Source organism: Panulirus ornatus, chromosome 45 (assembly GCF_036320965.1).
Source record: "Panulirus ornatus isolate Po-2019 chromosome 45, ASM3632096v1, whole genome shotgun sequence".
Taxonomy (NCBI): Eukaryota; Metazoa; Arthropoda; class Malacostraca; order Decapoda; family Palinuridae; genus Panulirus; species Panulirus ornatus.
The window spans coordinates 8323222-8349465 of record NC_092268.1 but is presented as its reverse complement, the minus strand read 5'-3'; the positions used below and the strand labels follow the sequence as shown (position 1 = coordinate 8349465).

Sequence of the window (26244 nt, the reverse complement as noted above, 5' to 3'; positions counted from 1 at the left end):
GGCGTGTGTGTGTGTGGGCTGGACGCTCGTGTGGGCGGGTTTATCTCTGTGTGGGCGTTTGTGTGTGTGGGCTGGACACTCGTGTGGCGGTTTCCTCTGTGTGGGGTGTGTGGTGGGGAGCTTCTGTGATGCTCTGTCAACATTACTCAGTGGTGTTGTGATAGGACCTTTCTGTATATCTGTCTCCATCTATATAGTGGGGGGTGGGGGAAGGAGCCTTCTGCTGTACTATCCTGCCTCCATCTATATAGTGGTGGGTGGGGGAGGGAGCCTTCTGCTGTACTGTCCTGTCTCCATCTATATAGTGGTGGGGTGAGGGAGGCCTTCTGCTGTACATGTCCTGTCCTCCATCTATATAGTGGTGGGTGGGGGAGGGACTTCTGCTGTACTTCCTGCTCCATCTATATAGTGGTGGGTAGGGGAAGGAGCCTTCTGCTGTACTATCCTGCCTCCATCTATATAGTGGTGGGTGGGGGAGGGAGCCTTCTGCTGTACTATCCTGTCTCCATCTATATAGTGGGGTGGGGGAGGGAGCCTTCTGCTGTACTGTCCTGTCTCCATCTATATAGTGGTGGGTGGGAGAAGGAGACTTCTGCTGTACTATCCTGCCTCCATCTATATAGTGGTGGTGGGGGAAGGAGCCTTCTGCTGTACTGTCCTGTCTCCATCTATATAGTGGTGGGTGGGGAGGAGGAGCCTTCTGGTGTACTATCCTGCCTCCATCTATATAGTGGTGGGTGGGGGAAGGAGCCTTCTGCTGTACTGTCCTGCCTCCATCTATATAGTGGTGGGTGGGGGAGGGCCTTCTGCTGTACTATCCTGTCTCCATCTATATAGTGGTGGGTGGGGAGGAGGAGCCTTCTGGTGTACTATCCTGCCTCCATCTTATATAGTGGTGGGTGGGGGAAGGAGCCTTCTGCTGTACTGTCCTGCCTCCATCTATATAGTGGTGGGTGGGGGAGGGCCTTCTGCTGTACTATCCTGTCTCCATCTATATAGTGGTGGGTGGGGGGAGGAGCCTTCTGCTGTACTGTCCTGCCTCCATCTATATAGTGGTGGGTGGGAGAGGAGCCTTCTGCTGTACTGTCCTGCCTCCATCTATATAGTGGTGGGTGGGAGAGGAGCCTTCTGCTGTACTATCCTGCCTCCATCTATATAGTGGTGGGTAGGGAAGGAGCCTTCTGCTGTACTACCCTGCCTCCATCTATATAAATTAAGATTGCAAGCTTTGGGTTGAAATCGTGTGGTTAAGTGTGGTTGGGGATTTATCTTAAAAACCCCCCAAGCTTGAAGAATGAAAAGTTAAATCCCCACCTCTGGCCTAGGGATTACAGGCGATTACCATGTGGGTTTACTGAGTCCGGTGACATTACTAGTGCCTAGAGATTATACAGGTATATACATTGTTCCCTATCTGTTAGAGCCTAGAGATTATACAGGTATATACATTGTTCCCTATCTGTTAGAACCTGGAGATTATACAGGTATATACATTGTTCCCTATCTGTTAGAGCCTTGAGATTATACAGGTATATACATTGTTCCCTATCTGTTAGAGTCTTAAGATTATACAGGTATATACATTGTTTCCTATCTGTTAGAGCCTTGAGATTATACAGGTATATACATTGTTCCCTATCTGTTAGAGCCTTGAGATTATACAGGTATATACATTGTTCCCTATCTGTCAGAGTCTTGAGATTATACAGGTATATACATTGTTCCCTATCTGTTAGAGCCTTGAGATTATACAGGTATATACAGTGTTCCCTATCTGTTAGAGCCTAGAGATTATGCAGGTATATACATTGTTCCCTATCTGTTAGAGCCTAGATATTATACAAGTATATGCATTGTTTCCTATCTGTTAGAGCCTTGAGATTATACAGGTATATACAATGTTCCCTATCTGTTAGAGCCTTGAGATTATACAGGTATATACAGTGTTCCCTATCTGTTAGAGCCTTGAGATTTTACAGGTATATACATTGTTCCCTATCTGTTAGAGCCTTGAGATTTTACAGGTATATACATTGTTCCCTATCTGTTAGAGCCTAGATATTTACAGTTATATACATTGTTCCCTATCTGTTGCCCTAGTTAAGTATACTCACCAGTGTTTCCAGTTAGTGAATACCACTATCACCATGTTCCTTCTCCCAGCTTAGTATACCTCACCCCAGGAGTCTCCCCAGCTTAGTATACCCTCACCCCAGGAGTTCTCCCAGCTTAGTATACCCTCACCCCAGTGTTCTCCCAGCTTAGTATACCCTCACCCCAGGAGTCTCCCCAGCTTAGTATACCCTCACCCCAGGAGTCTCCCCAGCTTAGAAACTCACCTCACTGCTCACAGGAGTCTCCCCAGCTTAGTATACCCTCACCCCAGGAGTCTCCCCAGCTTAGTATACCCTCACCCCAGCTTAGTATACCCTCTCCCCAGCTTAGTATACCCTCACCCCAGGAGTCTCCCAGCTTAGTATACCCTCACCCCAGCTTAGTATACCCTCACCCCAGCTTAGTATACCCTCACCCCAGGAGTCTCCCCAGCTTAGTATACCCTCACCCCAGGAGTCTCCCCAGCTTAGTATACCCTCACCCCAGGAGTCACCCCAGCTTAGTATACCCTCACCCCGCTGGGGCAGGAGGGAGGCGAGCCACTAACCTGGTGTCGTTGTGTTCGCAGGTGGGAGGTGGAGCAGCCGTGTGTCGGGCTTACTGCACTCCCTTCACGCCCACGCCCACGCCACGCCCGCGCATGCCCACGCCTCTCCGTCGTTCCTGCCGGCTGAGGCCTCGCCCACGGTGACCTACTCCTGTGGGCGGGACTCAGGCGCCACGCCCCTCTCCCATGCACGCCCGCACGCCCACCACCCGCAGCAGCAGCAGCAGCAGCAGGTCTGCCGGTACGCCCACGCCCCCCAGCACCCCCCGGCCCCACAGCACGGCACCCCTCCCACACACCCCCGGCCTAGTGTAGGTGATAAGGGCCCCCCACGCGTTGATAACACCGCCCACACCGATACCTCCGCGTCAGCACTTGACCCAGACGAAGGCGTATCGGCGTCGGGTCCTCCTGGGGAGGTCGGCCCCGGCGACGCCCTTGATGCCTCCTCCTCGGGTGAGGAGGTTCCACACGACGGGTCGTCCGCTGCCGTGGGCCAGGAGGCCAAAGTCCCCCACACCCACGTCAGGAGCTACGCCACCCTCAGTAGGAAGCTCAAGCGGATCTTGTTCAAGTGGTCGGAGCCCCTGCAGGCGGAGGGCACCGCGGACGCCGAAGGCGCGGCTGTCTCTCCTTCCCCGGCGACGCCCGACGACCGTCCACCGACGGACCGGGACCTAACGCCGCCGGCGGGACAAGACCGCCCTGACGGAACGCCACTCCGGCAGGCGACGTCCGTGACGCAGTCACCATCGCTTACCTCAGGCGACGCACCCACGCCAGTTCAGAGTCCTAGACGTGACGCACGCCGCCCGTCACGAGGCGTCCCGGGTCACCCTTCTGGTGCGGAGAGGACGGGAGTAGACAGGAGTAGCAGGAGAGGGACCGTGCGCGAGAGGAGAGGACCGGAATTGAGGTCATCCGGGGGAGAGGCTGGTGGCGACAAGGGAGCGACAGCAAGGGCGGCAGAGCGACGGGTCGCTGGTGGTGCTGGCGGGCAGGAGGGCGGGCCAGGATCCACCGCTCGCCCCCCGCAGATAAGTGCGGCAGCCGCGGCCCCTGGACATCCTGCGGGAGCGGGCCACACTCCTCACAGCTGTCGCACCTCACTCCCTCACACACGCGCTGCCCAAGACGGTCGCCCCTTCCCTCCCGTAGACCCGGCTGGCGTAGACGGTGTTGAGACTGAAGTTCCTGACGGGGTAGAGGAGGAGGAGGAGGAGGAAGGCATCGGCGGCGTCGGAGGTCGCCGGGAGCCGAGGGGCAGCGTGAGTGAGGTCGTGTGTCGGGGGCGGCGGCGGGACAGTGGTGGCAGCGTCGTGAGCGAGGGTAGTGGCGTGAGTCGGGTGGTGTCGTCCACGCTGACGCAGTGGAGACGACTGCAGGGGAGCGTCGGATCCCTGACCAGCGCCCTCAAGCACCGGTACCAGCAGCGCCTCTTCAAGCGAGAACCCGCTGCCTCATATAGCCTCGCCGACGACCGTCTCGCTCCGGCAGTAGGCGGTGGCGCACAGGACGAGTTATCAGGAAGAATAAAGCCCTTGCCTTGGGGAGCGGGACAGGAAGACGCAGGAGGAGGAACCTCCTCCTCCTCCCCTCCTGACGGAGGTACTACCCATCGGCCTACCTCAGCCAAGCTCGTATGTAATGACGTGGGGAAGAAGTGGACTGGGTCAGGCCCCGGACGAGACGTGCAGCTCAAAGGTCACGACGTGACCGATGGGGACCTCCCGTGGGACGCGTCGCAGTGTGAGTCGTTCGACGAGAGCGTCGATAGCCTGTATCAGCTGACGAGCGAAGATATCGCGGTCTGTTGTGGCGACGAGACGAGCCTAGCCTCAGTCGAGGCGCGGGAGACCCTGTCTGTGTGCACGTCGCCGGTGGGGATATCCTCGCCCAGCACGTCGTCGGGAACCACCTCGTCGGATGACGCTGGCGACTCCAGCACCGGCACGGTCATCTTCAGGTCCTCCACACTCAGGGCGGCAGAGGATGAGAAACTGGAGGAGGAAGAGCAGGCGACAGTCATGGATGCACATGGCAACCTATCGAGCGAATCTCTACTGACGGAGGAGACAGCGATAGCCGACGAAGGGTCGACGGTGGAGGTCTTGGGAGCCGAGGAGCTGGTGTCTTCTGACGGGGACGAGGTGACCCCGCACAGCTCAGACACGGACGACAAAGCGGAGGGAGACGCGGCGGAACCTGTGGAGGAGGAGGAGGAGGGACCAGGGGCGTTGGCGGCGGCTCTGGAGGAGGTGGCGAGCGAGAGACAGAACAGCAGGAGGATGTCCCGGCGCAGCAGCGACGGCCTGGTGTGCGAGGGCGAGCCCGTGGCCAAGCGTCCGAGCTTAGCAGGGGCGGAGGAAGAGCGGCCTCACCCACGCCTTCACCAGCCCCGGCCTCGTCCCACGCCCGTGACGCACGCCGGCAGCAGCCCCCGCTCTGCTCTCACGCTCACTAGAAAACTCTTCTGCGAGGCCATGATGGGCGTAGAGAGCCACGGCGCCTCGGCCATGGACGAGGCCGGCGGCGAGGACCACCACACTGTTGGCAGCCGTGGTGAGGACCAGGGCAGAGCAGCGCTAGCGGAGGAGGAGCAGGAGGAGGAGGAAAAGGCCTCCTCCGTCGGTGAAAGCCAGAGCGACGACGAAGGTGGCGTGTGGTCCAGCGTGGAGGTGGTGGCCAGGACCACCGCGGGCGTCGGCGTCGTGGTCACGGCTCCTGTCGGAGACCACGCCATCCCGCCGTGGCGGGAGGACGCCTCGCTCCCGCCGTGTGTGGCCAGTGGGACGCGTAGCGGCCAGCGGGACGACCCGCCACTCACCTCGACCCAGACAATGGTGGCAGAGGGTCACGACCCTAGCGCACCCCCCCGACCCCCTCCTCTTGTGACCTCAGGGTTACCTGCCACAACACTTCGGGGTCAGGAGGTCACTGCTGACCCGGGGCAGGGTCGGGGAGAGCCGCTGGTGACCCCGGGGTGTGATGACCTGGGGCACGAACCAAGTGTGACCTCTGTCAGTGATGACCTGGGCCAGGAACCAAGTGTGACCTCCGTCAGTGATGACCTGCGCCAGGAACCAGGTGTGACCTCTGTCAGTGATGACCTGCGCCAGGAACCAAGTGTGACCTCTGTCAGTGATGACCTGGGCCAGGAACCAAGTGTGACCTCCGTCAGTGATGACCTGGGCCAGGAACCAAGTGTGACCTCTGTCAGTGATGACCTGGGCCAGGGCAAGAGAGAGGCAAGTGTGGTGACCTCAGTAAGTGATGACCTGAGCCAGGGTCAGAGAGAGGCAAGTGTAGTGACCTCCGCCAGTGATGACCAAGATCAAAACCAACAGGTTTCAGACGTGACCCAAGACACTGACCTCAGCCCCGTGGAGACGATGTTGACCTCGGTCCTCAGTGATGACCTTGACCCACGCCAGGTCAAACCCCTGGTCGGATCAGTGATCAGTGATGACCTCACCGGAGACGAGGGCGACCCGACCTCGTTAATCAATGATTACATTAATCCGACAGAGGACGCGGGCGTGGTCGGGGTAATTAATGATGACCCACAAACTCCGGGCGAGGTGATGACCCTTGAGGTCAGTAGCGCCGGGGGTAGCGAAGAAGGGCGCGTATTGACCACCACCGGGCCGAGGATATACATCACGGCCGCCACGCGCAGTGTGGGCGTGCACGCCACGCCCCCGCCCACCATAGTGCTGGAGGGCGGGAGCGCCGGGTCGGGGTGGGGCGGCTCCCTGGAAGGGGCGGCCTTCCCCGCCCACAACGACGCCCTGGCCCCGTCCTCCTCCACCACCTTGGCCGCCCACTTGGCCGCCCACCCGCGCCCGCCCACGCCCAAGTCGCCCATCACGGTGGACGAGTGGGTGGCAGCGCTTCCTCACCCCACCAGGTGAGCACGCCTTACTGTGGGGGGGGGGGGCCCACTCCCCTGCCAACACTAGCGGTAGCGTCCTGCCAACACTACTCGTACTATCCTGCCAACACTGGCGGTAGTGTCTGGCCAACACTACTCGTACTATTCTGCCAACACTGGCGGTAGTGTCTGGCCAACACTACTACTATTATCCTGCCCACACTGCCAGTATTATCCTGCCCACACTGCCAGTATTATCCTGCCCACACTGCCAGTATTATCCTGCCCACACTGCCAGTATTATCCTGCCCACACTGCCAGTATTATCCTGCCCACACTGCCAGTATTATCCTGCCCACACTGCCAGTATTATCCTGCCCACACTACCAGTATTATCCTGCCCACACTGCCAGTATTATCCTGCCCACACTACCAGTATTATCCTGCCCACACTACCAGTATTATCCTGCCCACACTGCCAGTATTATCCTGCCCACACTGCCAGTATTATCCTGCCCACACTGCCAGTATTATCCTGCCAACACTACCAGTATTATCCTGCCCACACTGCCAGTATTATCCTGCCCACACTGCCAGTATTATCCTGCCCACACTGCCAGTATTATCCTGCCCACACTGCCAGTATTATCCTGCCCACACTGCCAGTATTATCCTGCCAACACTACCAGTATTATCCTGCCCACACTGCCAGTATTATCCTGCCCACACTGCCAGTATTATCCTGCCAACACTACCAGTATTATCCTGCCCACACTGCCAGTATTATCCTGCCCACACTGCCAGTATTATCCTGCCCACACTGCCAGTATTATCCTGCCCACACTACCAGTATTATCCTGCCCACACTGCCAGTATTATCCTGCCCACACTGCCAGTATTATCCTACCAACACTGCCAGTATTATCCTGCCCACACTGCCAGTATTATCCTGCCAACACTGCCAGTATTATCAAGCCAACAGTCAGTATTATCCTGCCAACATTGCCAGTATTATCCTACCAACACTGCTAGTATTATCCTGCCCACACTACCAGTATTATCCTACCAACACTGCTAGTATTATCCTGCCACACTGCAGTATTATCCTGCCAACACTGCCAGTATTATCCTACCAACACTGCTAGTATTATCCTGCCAACACTGCCAGTATTATCCTGCCAACACTACAAATATTCTGCCAACACTGCCAGCATTATTCTGCCAACACTGCCAGTATTCTACCAACACTGCCAGTATTATCCTGCCAACACTGCCAGTATTATCCTGCCAACACTGCCAGCATTATCTTGCCAACATTGCCAGTATTATCCTGCCAACACTACCAGTATTATCCTGCCAACACTGCCAGTATTATCTTGCCAACATTGCCAGTATTATCCTGCCAACACTGCCAGTATTATCCTGCCAACACTACCAGTATTATCCTGCCAACACTGCCAGTATTATCAAGCCAACAGTCAGTATTATCCTGCCAACATTGCCAGTATTATCCTACCAACACTGCTAGTATTATCCTGCCACACTACCAGTATTATCCTGCCCACACTGCCAATATTATCCTGCCAACACTGCCTGTATTAACTTCCCAACGCTACTAGTATTATCCTGCCAACACTGCCAGTATTGTCCAGCCAACACTGCCAGTATTATCAAGCCAACAGTCAGTATCATCCTACCCACACACTGCCAACGCTACCTCAGTATTATCCTGCCAACACTGCCACAGTCAGTATCATCCTGCCCACACACTGCCAACGCTACTTCAATATTGTCCTGCCAACACTACCACAGTCAGTATCATCCTACCCACACACTAACAACACTACCTCAGTATTGTCCTGCCAACACTGCCACAGTCAGTATCATCCTACCCACATACTGCCAACGCTACCTCAGTATTGTCCAGCCAACATTGCCAGTCAGTATCATCCTACCCACACACTGCCAACGCTACCTCAGTATTGTCCTGCCAACACTGCCACAGTCAGTATCATCCTACCCACACACTGCCAACGCTACCTCAGTTTTGTCTTGACAACATTGCCAGTCAGTATTATCCTACCCACACACTGCCAACGCTACCTCAGTATTATCCTGCCAACACTGCCACAGTCAGTATTACCCTGCCCACACACTGCAGTTATTTGGTATTATTATGCCAACACTACCTCAGTATTGTATTGCCAACTTTGTTGCTATCACCATTATCCTACCAGACTGCCAACACTGCTTTTCTACCACTGCAAAGACTGTCACACTGACAGCACAAACCTTTTCCCAGACTGCCAACACTCCTGGCCTGCTAGACTGCCAACACCAGGCGAGTGCCTCACCATCAGTGTTGTTTAACCACTCAGTCAACCCTCAATGTTGTCCTGCCAACACTGCTAGTGTTGTCCTTCCATGCTGTCAGTAGTACTGCCGATATTAACATTGCCAACACTGCCTTTCTACCACTGCCATAACCACCCACCTGCCACTGCCAACACTGCCATAACCACCCGCCTGCCACTGCCAACACTGCCATTGCCAACAGTGTCATAACCGCCATCCTACCACTGCCGGTATTGTATTGCCATTTTACCAACACTGGTGTCGTACCACATAATGTCATAACTTCTTGTTTCGTTACATTCCCAACACTGCCATTTTTGCCACCACACCACCCGCATGTCTCTTACCGCATATTACTGATGGTGCCCACTTGTCACTATCCACCCACAATTGTCTGACCACCTAGAGCCAACATTGCCAGCATTTTCTGCTTCCCACCAAAGAGTTCTATCAGTGGCTGCCAACACTGTCCTGCCACACGCACACGCTGCCAACTGTACTCCCACCCCCTGATAACGCTTTCTGGTTACTCTGCTGACCATCTGCCTGCCAAATGCCAACAGCCTGGTCACTCTGCCAACAGTGTCCTGCCACACACTGCCAGAAGTATTATGCCACACTGCCAACAGAGTCCTGCGCACTCACTAACCAGTAGTGTCCTATCACACTGCCAACAATGTATAGCCATTACCAAGAGCGTCCTTCCACACTGCCAACACCCCAGCACAAACTGCCAACTTTTTCTACGATAAGGTAATGTATACTGTTAACAGTGTCCTACTACACATTGTAGTCAGCGGTGCCTTCCAGCTACACTGCCAGTGGGGTCCTTTTTATAAACTTCCAGCACTTTTTTACTGTCTTGAGAATCAGGCCCCACTGTGCCATGTCACAAAGTGCTAAGAGGTCTTCCAACACGCTACCAACAGTGGATTGCCAACTTTGTCCAGCCAGCAGTGCCATAGTGGATGTACTACCAGGTTAACAGTGTCCAGTCTTTGCCGTCAAATAGCTGGCAGTGTGTGGCATGAAACGGCTGGCTGTTTATGGCATACCAATGATGGTAGTGAAAGCATAACCTTAGGATATGAAGAAGTTCCACACTGCTAAAATAAGTCCTCTTTATGTGTAGATAGGGAGTGCAATTAACCTCATTACCATTGGATTTGAAATGAGTTGAATGCTAATTTTATTTTACTGTTGTTGTTTTCTCAAATCTTCCTTCTTGATGTAGTAATCAGTCATAGGTACGTAATGTTGTGTTCTTTTTGTGTAAGAAAATGGACGAGGGATTGGGTCCACCTGTTTCAGTACAGCTTATCACAGGGATCGTGTCAGGAGTCATGTGGCCCAAAGTATGAGGTCGTCACTACTATCTTTCTGTGGAGTGTTGTAATCTTTATCCTGTTTATGTCCCTCTTCATATAACCTTTCTTCCTTTAAGTCAGATCTATAAACAATGGAAGAGCCCTGATTTTTTTTTTATTATTATTGTTTTAATCACCTGAGATGGCCATGACTGGGGAATGTTTTGCCTGTGCCATGTCAGTCAATACAAAAAAAATTCCCTTATCTCCAGAGACTAACGGACATGTCAGAAAGTCTCTTAGTCTCTATAGGTCCCTTTTGTGCTGCTGTTTATCGTACTCATCCATTGTACATTGAGAATTTTGGCCACAGTGATGTTTCATAGTCAATTCCACCTTGAGTAAGTAGTAGGATGAAATCATTTAGTAAAATAATGTTTGGAGCTGGGTTTCCAAAGTTATTTTGGTAGGATTCTGTGTTCCTCTAATCTTTCTACATTATACATCTTTAAGTTCTTATTTCTAGTGGCTTGTAGATTAATGCAGTAACTATGTTATACTTTTCCGTCTTGATAACTAACATATCTTTCATGGTGTTTGAGGAATTTAGTTGTTTTAATGTTACAGGCAAATCTTTAACATACGAATCAGCTGATCCAAATGTCCTTCCTGTTCTGTCACACATGGACAGGTTGTAATATGGGATCAGAATTATGATTTATGCTTGTGGAACAAAAGTTTAAGGAGAACCTTAAAAGGTAAGAAAAAAAGGATGGGATATGCATAAGGGAAGTTTATATGAGTATGAAATGTGATTACTATATATATTTATTGTGGGGACATTGTTTTATGATCATGTTTTCCATCTCTCAGTCGTGTATATACGCAGTGTCTTAACACTGCATATTTTGTTATAATTACCCCCGGACCAATTTCTAAGAGAGTCCTGGTGTTACTTAGCTTGTCTTCCCAAGGGCTGCACTACTTCACTAGCAAGGAAATGCAACTCCTTTGGAGCGATTAGTTTTCCAAGTGTCCTCCTAATGATACAGCCTAACCTAAGGTGACTTCACTCACAGTGTAACCTTAGGCAGGTGTTGTCCAGCACACCACCTTATGCATAAACACTTATTATATAACCCATTGGGTGTGTGCAGGGTACCTGGTCGTTGTTGTGCTGATATTTTTTGGCATAGAAATTAAACATAAAAAATTCTCTTATTTTCACCAAATAATGGGAAAAAACAAGTAACAGCTAACATGATTTTAAAAAAACACAGACTGATATTTATGTTTATTTTCAACGCAATCCTATATACAAGTAAAAATAGGCAAGTTAGTAAATTATAAACAATTTTTTTTGAGACCACTGTTTCCCACATTTTAAGTATAGATTCACATATGGGGTAAATGTTAAAACTTAATCTACCTCTAATCCAAATTTATATTTGCCACGCATAATTTTGGGCAGTGGAACTACTCCAGGACAAGGAACCTGTCCTGGTATCTCACAGATGCATTGCCTATCACATCCCCATCCAAAATTAGCTGGGTTATCCAGGCTTTTACGTTCTATGGCTTCCTCTTCAAGCTGGCTGTCAGGTTTACAGAAGACCTTCTTAATATGGTCATGAATGTCTGGACAAGGTTTCGAGTCCACATCCACTAAGACATCTTCACCATTCTCGAAGAATATCCGCAGAAATGGCGTTGGAGTTAAGTTTTTGAAAGTAGCAATCTGAAGAAGTAAAAGAAAATTAATTAAAGATTAAAATTATTCTATCTGGAGAGAGAAATCTTGAAGTACCATTAAATAAGGCATGTAAATAACTGCCAGAAATGTGCATATGCCCACACTCAACTTGTACGTTTTGTATTATATACCTTAGCTCCACTTTCACCCTTTACATTTTTACATACATAAATGACATTTAATTTACATATAAAAGCAACATCTTGTCTGCATTTTCGTGTACAGTGAGATGATTCACATATTTCAAAACTCACTTAAAAAATGAGAAACAGGAAAATGTTTACTCCCCTTAGAAGTGGCAGTGATCAATATATATATGTCTTCACAGCCAAAGCTACAGTGTAGCTACTGGACAACATAATGTACAAAACCATCTTTGAATTGCTATTATAAAAATGCCAATTGAATTACAATATAATACCATATTAACTGCAAAGTGTGCAAGCACCCAAAATTTCACTTATGGTAACACTGACGACACAATGGTTTACCCATTCAAGAACCGTAAATTCCATGGGGGAAGGTGGAACCCATATACATTTTACTTGAAAGTACTGACTGCTATAACACTTGCCTTATTTATTTGACAAGAAGTAACAGATACGACTGTTTAAAGGCAGGTGAATACAATCAAATAATAGTTCGTATACAATCAAATAATGAAACACAAACCAAGCAAAATTGACATGCTGATAAGATATATAATTTGTCTTGAGTGGCAAAAATCAACCCTACACATACTATAAAAATACACAATTAAAAGTAACGTACATTTTTAAAAAGCAAGGTATAATATACAACTCGAAATTCAGAGAGATCTTAAAGCACTACATATGTGAAAATTAACACACTGGCATCTCTATTGTGTAAATAAATCAAAAAGAAAAAGGTTTGGTTACTCATGAAATGGCTGATCTGGTATGGTGTGAAAGCCTCACACTGCCCAAGTACAGTAGCACGTACAAACCATTACTTACCATTATTTAACATCTTAAACCAAACTAATACATTGAGAAACTATCATGTTTATTGTGTTTCAACAGCGCTCGCCATTGATTTATATGGTATTAAATACTAAATACAACTGCATATTACAAGTAACTTATACAGGATAATTCTTCCTAAAATTGCAGGCTGTTCCCACATAAACTAAAGAACAGATTACAGCATAAGTTCATACATTTCATCGCATTTAATACTCTCTAAAACAGATATAAATCAAATCAGCATGTGTATTTCAATATCCACATGCAAGAATATGCTAGCATGAATACTACATTTAGCATTATACCTACCTGTACATTGGGATTTTTATACTGTAGTTGAGGAAGGTGCCAAAATACAAAATCTCTCGCACCCTTATGATGATCTGCGATTGGGTTGTAATTCACTGTCACCACCTGCAATAGTAACAAACCATATTGACTAAATCCTAATACATTATCATTAACAAAGTAACATATGCTGTATACACCCACAATTTCAGCAATGCACTAACTGGCAATGCACGTAAACATGGCAGATGATATACCGAGTGGTTGGTGATATCACCACATAGCCTTCCAAGTATAGCAGACATTTCATGACGTCCCCTCCAGCACACCACATTAATACCAGCATACTTCTGCCATAAATCTCAGCTGCTGGGGGTAATTAGGTCACGATTTCTTCGGGTTCTATTGATTTCTACATATCACTGGATTTTACACTAATCAGCCTCAAACTTTCCCTGCTCTTTACAGCCTCTCCCAATCATTTATCTATTATTAGACAAAAGGAAAAATGTTCCACACTGCGTAGTGCTTCTCAAAATTTCTTGAATGTCAATTAATGTGCATTCCCTCCCGACCTACGTAAAATTTAAGTTGAGCTCCATCACCTGACGTACAAAGCTAGGTGAATAGCAGATGAATGGATTACGAAGTTAAGTGATTTACACGGCAAGAGGTGATTTGGGAGCATTTTTGTTTTTTTATATCAACTGAAGATTCTCCCCAAATGTTTTTTCTAAAGTTACGTAACAGTTTAGGAAAAACTGGTGGAATGGCTAATCTTTATGTCATTCCACTCCTTTTGATTATATTATGATAAATATTAATGTTTTTGTCAAGGGCTGTGAAGTTAAGGGAAAGTGGGGATGATTTAATTTGAAAATGGATGATCATTTAGAAATCACTAGACACCTTATGAAGACTTCATCATCGACCTTGTAGCCGATATTTACCTTATTTTGAATTTTGTGTGAATAATATACGTGTGTTATGGTCTGAGTTTAGATGTTGCAGTTGATAGGCATTGTGTGCTTTTGTTTAGACACAAATACTGTTTCTTTAGAGCCCATTGCATGCCTATGTGGCTAACCATGTTGCCAAACTACAATATCAACCAGAAAACTACAATATAACCCTGAAATTCATGGCGAATCTGGGCAACTAAGGGAAGTTAAGGTTTTCCATGAGGTCTTTCGATTTCCAAACCTCTTTCTTCTAATACATTAACCACACCACTTATACTGTTCCCTGTAAGTCCGTTAATAGTGTCTCCCTGACTAAATACAGTGTCGAGAACCTCCCATAGATTTTTGCATGGGGGGAAAGGTTTACATTGGGCTGGCTATACCTTTACTCTGTCTTTAAGGACGAGGCGAGAGGATTCCAGGTATTGCAGCGTCCGCCGGATTGGTGCTCTTCCTTTCATGAACGGCATCTTATTATTTAATTCCCGATTGATTTAAATCAGCGTACGGTTTTAATTCTGCGTTTGTGAGGGTTGCAAAACAGTTGGGGTCGAGCGTGTATGACAACCCACGTCCTCTCGCAGCTGAGACTGTAAACAAACTGAGGCCGGGGAAAACTGCGCAGCGCCATGCGTGCTGGCGATGTGCGCGCATTTCCCGCTTATTATTATTTCACGACATTTTCATTTCAGCATGGGAGAGATGCTTTGTTTGAGAAACATTAATTAACAAGAACTTTGCCTATCATTTTCATAAGTTTACAGTGGTGTGGATTGTCCTAAGGCGTTGTTAACATGGGATTTGCTCATGTGCCGCTTATTATTTCAGACATTTTTATTTCAGCATGGGAGAGATGATTTGTTTGAGAAACATTAATTAATAAAAACTTTGCATATTCTTTTCATAAGTTTACAGTTGTGCGGATTGTCCTAAGGCGTTTTTGACATGGGATTTCCAATCGGAAAAAGGATTCTTGGACGCGACTTTCATGGCTGTATTTCTGTTATTTTGTTGGACAACCTTAAATTTAGAATATTTTATTTATAATTTCTATTCCCTTGAAGTTATTGCGGAATGTTAAAAGTCGTTGTGTACAGGGTAGACTTGGCATCAAAATAAGGTGTAACTAAACCGCTCGATTTTCCTCCATTATTATTTATGTTAAATGTAACTGTAAGAAAAAAGATATTTTTTGATGTATTATCTTTATTTCAACTTCATCTTCGAAAGTCATCTCAAAATCTAGCCGCTATTTAGTTAGCTAATATATGTATGTGGCATACATTGAAAAAAAAATCCCGCGGGAGATTTGATATATATATATATATATATATATATATATATATATATCATATACTTATGGGCAATAATTTTCAATAATGAGGATTCTTTAGGTTAGACTTTCTGTATTAGTATTTCAGGAAAGACTCCCCCCAACTATTATTCCTCAAAACCTTATTGATTGTGACACACACAAAGAAAAATAATATATTGGATGTTTCTTTCAGTGTGGAAGATGAGACAGAAGCATGGGGCGGCATATACATGGGTGGCGAGGACATTACAGAGGACATGCTCAATTTAGGGGCAGAAGGTGAGCTCCCATATTCATTTGAAAAATATTCAAAAGTCATAGTAAGTAACAGGTAATCATATTAATTTCTCTCTCAGCATGTACACACATGTAACTCCCCATTACAGAGTAAATTGCTTGAGGGAGTGCCATGTCATACTACCGTTAAAAGTATGAGAATAACCATGGACCAAGAGGTATGATATGTTAGGACTAGAATGAATATTTCTCCGTTCAAAGCCATCTGTGCGAACCTGAAGTGAATAAGGAATGTAAGGCGCTGAAACTTTAGCCTGAGGTCATTGTGTTTGCCTATTTTGGTAATGGATGACTGCCTTTACTCTTTCTATGCATCCTTTTATGTATGTATAAAGTCTTAAGTGTCCCATTTTGGTACATTTGTAGCAGTGTCATCTGATTTTGTCAGTTCATTTGTTCAACTGCCTGTTCATTTGTAATGATTCACTCTGTGTCTTACGTCAAACTTCGACATATACATACCTTTTTTGTATTTTGTATCTAATTCTTTTTATAGTGTTTGATGGTACCTTATCTCTCATGGCACACTAATGTTTTGTCTTTGCTACACAGTGTTTTTTTGTTCTCATATAAATTCCTCCTTTTTGTGTCCTCTTTCTAATGTATTTTCATACATCTTAATGTTTTCTCCTTTATAATGCTCCTTTGTTTTGTGCATTAATGTGATACAACAGTTTGTTTCATCTCTTGAGAAATCTCTTTTGTGTCTCGTGTTTGTCATATGATGTTCCACCATGTTGATATAAGGGTTATCCAGAGTCCTCCTCTTGCTAGATTCATCCAGCTCCTTTTTTCTGTTGCTGCTACTTTTATGCTATAATACTCCACCTTGTCTTTGATCCCTTTTGTAATGTTCTTCCTGTAGATTCTCCTTTGGTAACCCAAAATGCTTCTATGGGACCTTGTATTTTTTCCATCCATGCTACTTTGGTGCATCTTCTTTTCCTTTTCTGAGGCTACTTTATACATCCTGTATCTTAATAATTAAATGCATTAGAGCACTCTGGTTATTGTATAAGTCTTCATTGTAACATTTATTCTCAAAATGATTTCTGGTTTTTCCTCCTCATTTCTTCCATGCCCAGCAGTTTTCTCTTTTTATTCTATAACACCCAAATTTTCTCTTCTTAAATATTTTACATCATTCTACAGTGTCTTCTTATTTATAAAGCTTCTTTCTCTCGTCTCTCTTACAAAGTTTCATTTTGTTTCGAAGAATATGAAACAGCTGCTCATTGACTTTTTGTACCATGCTATGCTGAGTTCTTTATTCATCTTGTGTGACTGTATTGCACTGTGTTTATTCTTTTAACACTGCATGCTTTGTATAATGCCTTCGTTCTCTTTTATGATACTTTACTGTGTTCCTTCTCATTCCTCTAAAGCTCCAGTAAATGTCCTTTTTTTCTCTTCCTCCTTCTTGAAGATACCATACCTTCATCTGTGCAGATGACCTCTTTAGTTCTCTCCTTCACATAAAGCTCTTCCATTATCCTTTTTTTCTGTTGCCCTTGAACATCCCTCTAATTTTCTGTTACTTCTAATTCTCATACATAAAGACCTCCAAGTTCTTGTTGTACGTAGATATCACACAGTTTTCCCCAGCCTGAAGAATTCTCTTAGCTTTATCCCATCTGGAGTTCTCCAGTTCCCTCTAAAAATTTCCTAATCTTTTTTTTTATAAATTTCCCCACATCATTCTGTCTTAAAAGTCACCTTTGTTTCTCAGTATCCTAAAAGGACTCTCAAGTTCTTTTCTTAGTTCTCCATCCTTAGAGATCTTCGTAGTTCTCCCCTGTTGTCCTCTACTTGCAAATGCCCAATTCCTCCCACACAGCTGAGTGAAACTTTGATGTGTTGCAGCGGGTCTCATGTGTGGCTCAGGACCCCCAGTGACCACTGCTGGTGCAACTCTGTTGACCCGGGCAGATGCCTCAGTAACTGCAACTGCTCCCTCAGCTGGTGCTGCTGCTGCTGCTGTTGCTGCTGCTGCTGCTACTCCTGCTACAGCATCAATGGTTTCCCAGTCTGTTGGATCTTTGAGTGCAACAGAAGATGCAGTCTCCTCTGGGACAAGTGGCCATTTGCACAACCTTCAGCTTCAAGATGGAGCCACTGGAGTTTCTGCCAGGTTTGTTCCAGACTGTGCTTCTGTCTTCACCTCTCTCATTTGAATTGGATGTGAATTTATCAATGGGTTTTAGATAATTTCTCTGATAGAGTCTTGAAGGTATGGCAGATTACTTCTCTACTGCCGGATTGATAAGTTATGTTTAGTTGCAAATAGAAAGAATTAAAGTAAACATTCTGGAATAAAAAACTATGTACTACAGAAGCAAAGTAATTAGACCTAAAAAAGAATTGTGTGAAATACAACTAGAAGCATATGGAATAGTCAGGAGAAATCATAGAAAGATGTGTGGGGCCTGGTTGTGAATGGGGGCTCTGGTTTAGTTGCATTATTCATGACAGCTTGAGGGTGGATGTGAGCAAATAAGGCCATTTCTCTCTCTCTCTCTCTCTCTCTCTCTCTCTCTCTCTCTCTTCTCTCTCTCTCTCTCTCTCTCTCTCTCTCTCTCTCTATCTATCTATCTCTCTCTCTGTATAGGTGGGAAAAGGAAGAGATACCTAAAGATAGAAATGGTGGCAAATAATGATTGAAGAAATCACATAAGGAATACAGAAAATGAATGAAGAGGAAATTATGAGTAGTATGGAGAAGAATTAAAAAGAACAGTGTTATGTGTAAACAAGAAACGAAAAAATATCTTGATTTTGAATCCTTTGAAGGTGAAGAAAAATATGAAAATGAACCCAAGAAAATATACTTGAGTCTAATTTTTGTTGTGTAGAACAGAAAAAAGGAATGCTGATTACAGGCTGTGTAAGCAGTGTCATGAAAATGGTAATGCAGATGGTGAAGTAGGTGAAAATGACATGTAGCAATTAACGTGCTCAAAGAAAATTTACCATATACCAAATATATCCCTGTAAAAGACAAAATCAGTTTATAGAAAGTCCATTGATGTTTATTTGAGACAAAGCCTAGAAAACAGCAATGCTGCAGAAATTCATGAAATGGATTATGTGTTACCAGTGCATAGAGGAGAATCTAAGCTTTTGATTAAACGTTGTAGAATTGTAGGTCTGATGTCACATGAACTAGAAGTACTCGAAAGTAATTAAGAAAAACATCAGAAAATGATTAACAGTGACTATGATAACTCAGCGTTTCATATGTGTTTCTTGCATGGTAATATTTTTCCCACTTGGGAATTCCATATTGTTTATTGCGTAAAGTATTATGTGTAATCATGATGTAGGCAATATTGTTAATCTCTGGAACATTTACGTGTATTTGGTCAATCACAGGTGGTCTGAAGTCAATCACAGATGGTTTTAGGTCAGTGACAGTTCATATTGGTAGAGTTACAGTCTTATGCCAGTCAGAGGTGGTTGTGTGTCTCACTGTTGTTCATAGGTTAACCACAGCTGGTGTGTAGTTAACTGCTTATGACTGTATGTCAGTGGCATATGGTTGTAGGTGCACAGCACCATTGACCTAAGACCATCTGTAATTACCTAAGACCATATGCTATCAGAAGATACAGACGTATTTGGTGTTAGAGTGAAGTACTTGAATAAGACTGCAGACCCTGAATGCCAAGTGGGAGAGTTAGCCAGTCTGTTACTCTGAGAATCAATGAAGGTCAGTATGGATTTATATTGGATGACTATATGCAGAGTCAACCATCCAACTCTTAGTACATTACAAAAACATACATGAAACAATTTTCCAAGGCATGAAGATGGACTTTTTTCATTTTTGATGTTGCTAATATGTTTGATTAAGTAAACTAGAATTTATGTTGATTAAAGAAGGAGTACAAAACTTGAAAGGAAAGCTAAGAAGATGGACCAAGAAGTGGTTAACAAACAGAAGATTCAAAGGAGAAGCAGGTCGGACTTTGTATGATGGACAGTTTAGAATTGGTCTGATAACCACTGACATTTAATTCATGGAGTTACTAGTGATGGACTTTATTGTGCAGGAGATGTAAGATGGTTGTATGATACAGTAGATGCTTACATAGTTTAATTCTAATAGAATATGGGTTTGGGATAGAAAGCTAGTTTGTAATGTGATTAGCAGAGATGAATGTTTTGGAGGGTATTTGAAATTAGGAAAGTTGATAGAATGAAGAATTATGATTTTTTTTTATAAATACTGGTATAATGTACTGTGAAAGGGAAGTAGTTGGAAAGGTAAAGAACAGTATGCTGAGTTGTATGGGCTTTTGGAAGGATTATGTATTGTATTATAAGCTTAAGAAAAAAGCAGACTTGCTTGAAGGATGATAACTATTTGTAAAGGCAAACCCAAGGTGGTGTAGAAGATATTTAAGTCGTTGCAGATGTAAGGAAGAAGCAAATTATAGAGAAAGTGAAGAAGTGCAGGCTTTGTCTTGGGTTCGAAAGGAAGGAGAGTGACATTAGATTAATAGGCTTAGAGTCAGATAAGTAACAAGAATGAATACTGCTCACATCATGCTGATATAGAATTCATCCTTAACAGACCACTGACTTTAAATGATGTGGCGAACAGTCTTCAGCAGATACAGCCAGAAGAACAGCAACAGGGACAGCAGCAGGCTGAGAGAATGGGTGTGGAAGGACGACGATCTCAGTTTGCTGCACTCCGAGAGAAGCAGTCATCATTCCAAAGCGAACTTTCAGGCCTCTCCTTCCAGAGCAAGTACGTAAAACTTATGTTATGATTACTACATGACATTAGTACCTACAATTCTTGAATTGTTTTTTCTGTTGTGTGACTATGATATATGAAGAGGACAGAGGTAGAAAAGAAAAGAGGTAAATATTCGAAGATTTGAAGTGGAAAATATATTTCATTCTGCATAAAACAACCTTTAGCTGTTAGGAAAAATATGAGGGAGTAAAGAGTTCCAAAACTGTATAGTTTAGGGAAACAAACAGATATCACAGTGGCACATCCTGAGTTTCCAATTGTCACATAGTAATCATGTGATGCAATAGTTTTTCTAAGTATTATGTGGTCTAGTTGATAGCAGGTGCGCACAAGCAGCGAACTCTCAAAAGGAAAAGCCAGAGAAATACCTACAGGAGAGGGAAGGCAAACCAGTGCTTTGGTTTGGGGCAAGTTTGTGAAGTTTACTGGTCGAACTGGGGGACTTGATAAGTCAGACTGATTTGTACTTGACTCTCTCTAATAAGGTTGTAGATCTAGAATGACCCTAGATTTGGAAACAGTACATGATAAAAGGACAGATCAGTCCTTTGTGTGATTGGAGGAACTGTCCAGAAAAAGAATTTTTTGCAACAGAACAGTACTCCCAGTATCTTAGAGGGAGACAGTTTTATGTGTAATGTGGGGTTTCTAAGGTAGGTTAAACATTGCAGTAATATTTAGTATGTTCAACAAATTGAGTTATGGAATTACAAATACATTAGAATAAGTGGGAGAATTTTGAGAGATTTGTTTATATTGCTTTTAACAGAAAAAAAAAGCTCAATTGCTGAAACATACTGGCATAGGTCTAGGCAATTCATTTTTCGCTTTAATGTTCATTACCTCACGTTCATATACAGCATCTTGGAAAGGGTCAGCATTACAGATTATACATGATCTCTTGTTCATGTATGGCTTGGAGGGAGGTTCAAAGCTAATGTGGGAAAATCAAGGCCATAGAAATACAAGGTAATGGGAATTATCACAGACTGTGCTAGATTTCATGTTCACATATAGCATCTGGGAAATGGGAGGTATTACAGAATTTACACAAGATCTCATGTTCATATACAGCAGCTAGAAAACTGGAAGCATCACTCTTATATATGATAATTAGCAGGGAGTTTTCATATGCATACACCAAGAGCATGAGCATTTGAAGAAATATATTCATTGTTCAAGTAAAAGAAAAGGAATAAGAAACAAGAAGGTAAAATTAGTGAGAGAAAAATGCAAGTGCAGTTTCAGAATGTACTCATACCCGGTTATGATGCTGTTTGTATGACAGTAATGACGAGTGAACTGAGCACATGAAGAAGTAATTGCAGGTCGGGCACATGATGCAGTGACAAAACAAAATACAGTTGAGGAGAAATATTTGAAGGCTGGTGTTGAGTCTCCACTAAGTAATGCTGTTGCCTAAAAGACTGAGCTTTATTGGGAATGAACAGGGTGAAAGAGAAAAGAAGTTTGGTTATTACTGTTTTCAACTTGCATTAATTTTTTTCTTGAGAGTTAATACACTTTATGATTTTCAGTAGTTCAGTAGTAAAAAGTTGTTCTCAGCACCCCACAGATAGATTTTATGTTATGTTTTGTTAAATGATTCATTTGTTTGGCAGGTCAAGCATTGATTCATTGCTGGAATCACGTCAGGCAGACCCAGTAGAGGTGCTGCTCAGCTTAGGATTTGGTGGTCATCCGCAAGATGGGATTTCACGTATTCCAGAAAGGTTTCTTAAACCTTCACAGGTACTGTGCCCATGTTGATGTAATGATGCTTCTAACTCAGTGTTGTTGTTCTTGCTGGATTACTTGTGGTGTCTCACTTACTTTTTAGGTTTTTTCAGGTACAAAGTTTGGGGGGAGTTTGAGATTTGCACCTAGTGTTAGTCACTACCGCTATTTAAGCTTTGATGCATGTTCTCTCTGTGAATCAGTACATTTAGCCATGACTTAGGCATCATTGTATCAGATGTAATTGTAAGCTAATTGTTCCTGCTCTTGGTTGCTGTGATGAATATAATAGTTAATTATTTATTCAGATTATTCTGTAATGGTGTATGGTTAGTGTTTATTGCTTGGTTATTAATTAAGATGGGTTACAACAGGTTTTTGCTGCCTGTTGTTATGATTGTACCTAGAAGGAAAGTGTTTGAGACTTAAACATAGTTGTTGCTTGGTGATTTTAGTTTTGTGTTTTAGGAATTCATTACAACCAGTCCTTTGGCCTTTGATAGTAAAAGGAAGAATGTATTGGATATAGTTTGTAGTAAAGGAGTGGAATGATATTGAAAGAATGTCACCTTAAACATGGTTGTTGCTTGGTGATTTTAGTTTTGTGTTTTAGGAATTCATTACAATCAGTCCTCTGGCCTTTGATAGTAAAAGGAAGAATGGATATAGTTTGTAGTAAAGGAGTGGAATAATATTGAAAGAATGTCACCTGTAGATAGATATGGAGAATTAGACTTGCATATTTGTACATGCATGCTACTATGTAAGCATGGTTCAGTTTGATGATATGACAGGAGGTGCTTCAGTATATCTGAAAAAGAGAAATCTGTAGAAATTGTATCACCTACAGCTAAATAAACTGCTTCAGTTTGATTTATTTTAAGAACTCAGTGTTGTACATTATTTTTCTATGAACTGTGTAGCAACAAACAACTTTTTTGTTAGGTGGCTTTTCCGTACTCAGTATTCAAACCACAATTTGTGGGCTTGTGTATCCAAGATCAGTAAGATTCCAACATTCAAACAGTGCTTGGTCTTAAGGAATATGGATTTTTGAATCTCAACATGTATTTCGTATGGTAATTATTATGTGTTGATTGAATTTGGGAATGATATGGAAAAGAAATAGTTTCAGACTGTATAGTCCAGTAGGTAGCAGAAAACACTAAAGAAGGATGAAAAGAGATGTATGGGCATCTACTGTTCCATCTTTCATGACATGTACAGGATTGCCTAGTCTCTCTTCATCCACTTTTACCAATAGCATTTTCATTAAGTGCTTGTATTTTTCAACCTCACAGGTCCCTGGCAATGACATTGATGAGTTTATGAGGTCTGAAGATGAGCTCTCGGAGATGATGGAGACAGCAGAGATGATGCCTGGCATAGACCCTTTAGGTATGTTTGTTTAGGTTGTCATATCATATTTCAGTTTTCAAAGGATGAATAGAAAGAATTTACACTGTTATAGTTTTGCTTATTCTCATTGAAAGTTTAGAATTAGGTGTTATTTTTCCTTTTTCAGAAAGAGAGACAGTGAAATATGATTAGAATTAAGTCTGTGTTAGGAAAGCACCATATGTTAGGTCAGTAAGAAGAGAATTCTAATGGAAAATATGTCTTTCACATTTGGTTTTATTATAATGATTTATTGTTGTACTTCATTTAGCATGTATTACTGTATTTTTGCTGGTGGTAGTACAGCATTTATTGAAGTGCTGTCTTTATTAATTATGATAAAGTTTAAGTCTGAGTTAAGTTGCCCTGTTGAAATTTTCTTGGTTTACTGTCTCAATTTATGGGTTGTGAGCTGGAAGTCATTTTTTGAATAGAAATCTTCCAAGTTTTTCCTAAAGTCAAAAATTTACATGTTGATTGTGCTTTATCCTGTTATTATATGTTCATTCCTTCCTTCTGTCTTTCCCAGCAGCCTCAGTAATCTGACAATTTCTTTGTATTCTTTTGTTTTCTTTTCTCACCTCTACCTCTTCCCATCCACTTTATCTTTCTATAATCAATGTCTCAGCTGTTTCCAAATTACATTCCTTTTTCTAAAACAAAGAAGGCAATTTAGCTCATTCCTTTGAACAGTGCAAAATTATCAGGAGAGTGAAGCTGATTGGCATCACCTTTCTCTTACTGATACTTTTTGTTTCTTTAAGTACTTGCAGTGTATGATTGTCCTGTCATGTATTTCCAAATACATTCTAACTGCATATGTTTTGGTGACATTTTGCTTACATAGCTTTCTCACTGTGTTCTCTCTTGTCTGTTGTAAATGTTCATAGTGCAGGCTATATTTAATTTAGTTTTACTCACACCATTTCATGTTTTGATTTTCAAGTAGCCTTAGATGATCACTTTGTACCCCGTGTAACTATTTCGTTTGTATTGAAAAAATTGGGTGGGACTAGTTTATTGTAGTCAGTTTTTGAGACTGTCCTATACATATTTAGGTGATTGGTATCCTAGGCTTATTAACTATATTAGATATGAAGAGCAAAATTGCTGCCATAAAGCTTTGTCAGCTTCCATTGGGCCTGAATTGGACTTTAGCACTGTTCTTTTTACTCAAAGATGACACAGTAATGCTTGTAACCAGCAATGGACAAGAAAGTACAGCAGAGTTTTTTTGGGGTTGTAAAGGATATATTAATTGAGGAAAAAGCAGGGACATTAGGTAGACACATTAGGTGGTAGTACATAGTGGGAACATTAGGTAGAAGCCTCTGAAAACACTGTGTTAGAGTTGCCCTCTGCCATTGGCCTGTTAGGGGTGAGGCAGTAAAGGCTAAGATAAAACATCAGAGTTCACCAGTTACAGAGATTCTTTCGCTGTGGCCACCCCCTCAAGGGGGCTCTCAAAGGGAAGAGGCATTAGAGATATAGACAGACAGATAGATAGGTAGGGAAAAACTGCTGGAGTTACATTTTTAAACACTTTTTATGATTCACAGACCAAGGGCTAAAAGTACACGTAAGATTTTTGTATTCTTTTATTGTTACATTCTAAATATCCCCATGATCACAATCAGTGACACAATGCATTTATGCTGTGTATTTTGAAGTAATAAAAGTAACTAGGTTAGCTTGGGTGATGTGGAGGTGTGAGTATGCAAGAGGGACCCTCTTGCAGGATTGACGACGATGAGAGGCGGGTTGTCTCCTAGAGGCCGCCGCCGTTATCGCCGTCGTTACCACTACCTGAGAGCTCAGTCACCACAATCGTCAGTTCGCTCAGCCCCAGCATCTCTCCTTCACTTGAAAAGATCACGCTACCTGACAGTCCAAAGAGAAGAACATGCTCAGTAACACAGACTCGCGTAAATGAATTCTAAATGTAAAATTATGTAACAATTACATAGTATGAAGAAACATTTAGTGTCATATGATTTTGATGCATTTGTAAATCTTGCCTTTAAATTTAAGAGCAGCCTTAAAAGCTAGAAAAATGTTTTAATTTAATTTGTCTGAGTTTAAAAACCCCATATATTGGCACCTATCATAATCTGTAATTAGAATTTATTAGCTAATAAGATGGTACCAAATGAAATCATTTAAACATTTTTTTAGATTTTTTACTTTTAGTGTGATCAGGACTAATTATGCAAAATGGCTTGTTATATGGCATAGAGGAAGAAATGGTGCTGGTTGTTGTAGGCTGTTCATTTAATTAAAACTTGACAGTGATAATGATAATGTTGTATGAAGTATGTAGTGGTGTTCATGTTAGTGTTAGGCACTCATATCGTATATGGAAATGTGAGGTTTACATTAGTGTTTTTGATAGCGAGAAAATTATGTAGGGTAGATTTTATGAAAAGATACATTGTGTCATATGGCTCATTATGATATGAAGGTTTGATAGACAGCATGGCAAAGTGAAGTTTTAATTGTACATAGTGGTGTAGGGATAGGAAGACTGTATTATAGTTAGGAT

General features: G+C 43.6%; 2 protein-coding genes across 6 annotated transcripts in view; one reads left to right on the top strand and one right to left on the bottom strand.

The window, feature by feature from the left end:
- Positions 1 to 26244, top strand: part of olf186-M (Ki-ras-induced actin-interacting protein-IP3R-interacting domain olf186-M) — a 96744-nt gene that overhangs the window by 37514 nt on the left and 32986 nt on the right. For 3 of the 5 annotated variants that reach the window (XM_071688171.1, XM_071688168.1, XM_071688167.1), the window contains 6 exons: positions 2684 to 6572; positions 15696 to 15781; positions 17663 to 17930; positions 20376 to 20555; positions 22190 to 22319; positions 23606 to 23702. In XM_071688171.1, coding sequence (XP_071544272.1) covers positions 2684 to 6572; positions 15696 to 15781; positions 17663 to 17930; positions 20376 to 20555; positions 22190 to 22319; positions 23606 to 23702 — 4650 coding nt within the window. The remainder of the gene's footprint in view (positions 1 to 2683; positions 6573 to 15695; positions 15782 to 17662; positions 17931 to 20375; positions 20556 to 22189; positions 22320 to 23605; positions 23703 to 26244) is intronic. The other 2 variants (XM_071688172.1, XM_071688169.1) reach the window with 2 other exon arrangements.
- On the bottom strand, positions 11481 to 14793 carry mRpS25 (mitochondrial ribosomal protein S25). The gene is made up of 3 exons (XM_071688182.1): positions 14571 to 14793; positions 13247 to 13351; positions 11481 to 11936 (listed from the first exon to the last, which is right to left on the bottom strand). The coding sequence occupies exons 1-3, from the start codon at positions 14655 to 14657 to the stop codon at positions 11619 to 11621; spliced, it is 510 nt and encodes a 169-aa protein (XP_071544283.1). The 5' UTR covers positions 14658 to 14793; the 3' UTR covers positions 11481 to 11618.